The sequence below is a fragment of the Mizuhopecten yessoensis genome, unplaced genomic scaffold (genome assembly GCF_002113885.1).
Source record: "Mizuhopecten yessoensis strain PY_sf001 unplaced genomic scaffold, ASM211388v2 hete_36017564, whole genome shotgun sequence".
Classification (NCBI taxonomy): domain Eukaryota; kingdom Metazoa; phylum Mollusca; class Bivalvia; order Pectinida; family Pectinidae; genus Mizuhopecten; species Mizuhopecten yessoensis.
Window position 1 is genome coordinate 1 of NW_018482516.1, and position 1830 is coordinate 1830.

At 38.8% G+C, this 1830-nt stretch overlaps 1 protein-coding gene across 1 annotated transcript; it reads right to left on the minus strand.

The window, feature by feature from the left end:
- Window positions 1-5: 5 nt before the first annotated feature.
- LOC110444099 (pyridoxal 5'-phosphate synthase subunit PdxT-like) lies at window positions 6-1072 on the minus strand (the record flags this gene model as incomplete). Its single annotated transcript, XM_021488514.1, has 2 exons — window positions 706-1072; window positions 6-155 (listed from the first exon to the last, which is right to left on the minus strand). Coding segments are annotated over exons 1-2 (513 nt in total), but the record flags the coding sequence as incomplete, so codon positions are not given.
- Window positions 1073-1830: the final 758 nt, after the last annotated feature.

The window sequence follows — 1830 nt, forward strand, 5'->3', positions numbered from 1 at the left end:
GCCCGGATGAACACACCATGACATTTAGAATCAGATGTGCCTGTTTGGGTGTTACTTGGTATAAGCAGTGGTGCTTTGATTGTCACTTGGGCTTCAAAGCTCTGCACTTGTCGTCCGAAAAAGTTCCTGGAAACGACTGTGTCTAGCATTCCCAGCTGAAACGAGAATAGTTCTATTGGCATTGGCGAATTCTTCTATGAGCATTCAATATTATAAGACATAGGCACATACCATTGAGGTAGCATTGCTTATGATACATATGGTGACATAAAACACTTATTTCTCATCTATGGTGACATAAAACACTTATTTCTCATCTATCTGTTAAGTCCCAGCTTATTCTGGAGTTTGTTCAGAACCGAAAACACTGTTTTAAATTTTGTTCGTATGCCAAGACATTTTCACCTGGAATAAAACTCTTACACATCAGGATAGTTTCGAACGTACTGCATATTGTAATTATCATTCCAAGTGTTACAGTCACGGCCACATGTCATACAGCAAACAGCCATTAAAACAGACGATAACCTGGGATAAGCCTATCGGTATAAATTAAACACTCTCATTATGGCCTATGGTGACAAACAAGCTGTTGCCATCAAATACTTCATTTTAACGATACTTTATAGCGTAGCATACTTATCGATATGCAGGATAGTGGGTACATTCATCAAACTGACTGCCGCTAGAAATGAAACAACTTACTGTTGGCTGACCACCGTCCTTTTGATTTTCTGTACACTTCGACAAAAGAATCATTCCTGCACATGTCCCCCACACCACGTGGCCCTTTGTTTGTATCCAGTTCCTGAGTGGTTCTTCCATGTTGTTCCTCTTCAGGAATAAACTGATGGTGGTGCTCTCCCCTCCCGGTATAATCAGCCCGTCCATGTCGGGGGATAGATGGTCTGGATGACGCACTTCCATTACTTCGAGCTTTATGGTCGTTTGTAAACACTGATTCGCCCTCATTAGTGCCACTTTGTGTTCTTGAAACGCACCCTGAACCTCTAGAATGCCGACTTTTATGTGTTTGTTTTGGCTTCCGTTGAGTCCAGAAGGCGGCATCTTTGATCCTAGCAAAGAATACAAATATATCAGACCCTGGTAGTCTTAATTTACCGTGATATTTACTTGTATGTAGATTATGAAGTAACAGGATATCAGCTGCTTTCAGATAATGACCTTGGCCTACATTCCTGACCTTGGACTACATTCCAAGTCACACATGTCAGTTCATTTCAAACAAGTTCTAATGAATCTTGGGAGAACATACAGTAAATGATATTCAGCTTTTCTGCAATGAAGAGCAATTTTAACTCGTTAAAATAAACTATGGTTTAACCTCAACTGACCTACATAATAATCGCAAGGAGCCCCTCAAGGTCACTGGGTTAAGGTTTGTTATTGTACGAATATTCTTACATTGAAAGTTTGAAATTCGACTAGATTCCCGTTCCATCTTTTATTATTGGGTGCAATGCCCCTCAGATTAATAGATCAATGAACCACAAGGCAATATCCTGCTGGGTACTAATACAAGTAGAAACGAAAAAGAAACAAAATTAAATGAATTCCATTCCGTCCCATTTCTATATTTTCGCTGATTTTGTTACATTTCTGTTTCCTTTTGATCATTATACACTTTTTGATCTACTTTTCGTTTAGTTTCTACTTTTAGTAATACCCATATATATATCCGAACTTTACTCGGAAAGTCTGACATCACTATCTTTCTGTCTATGTGTCTGTCTCTCTATCTTTCTGTCTGTCTATGTCTGTGTGGATTTTGTGTATGTCAGTATCTGTTGTTTTCTTTAATAGCAATAA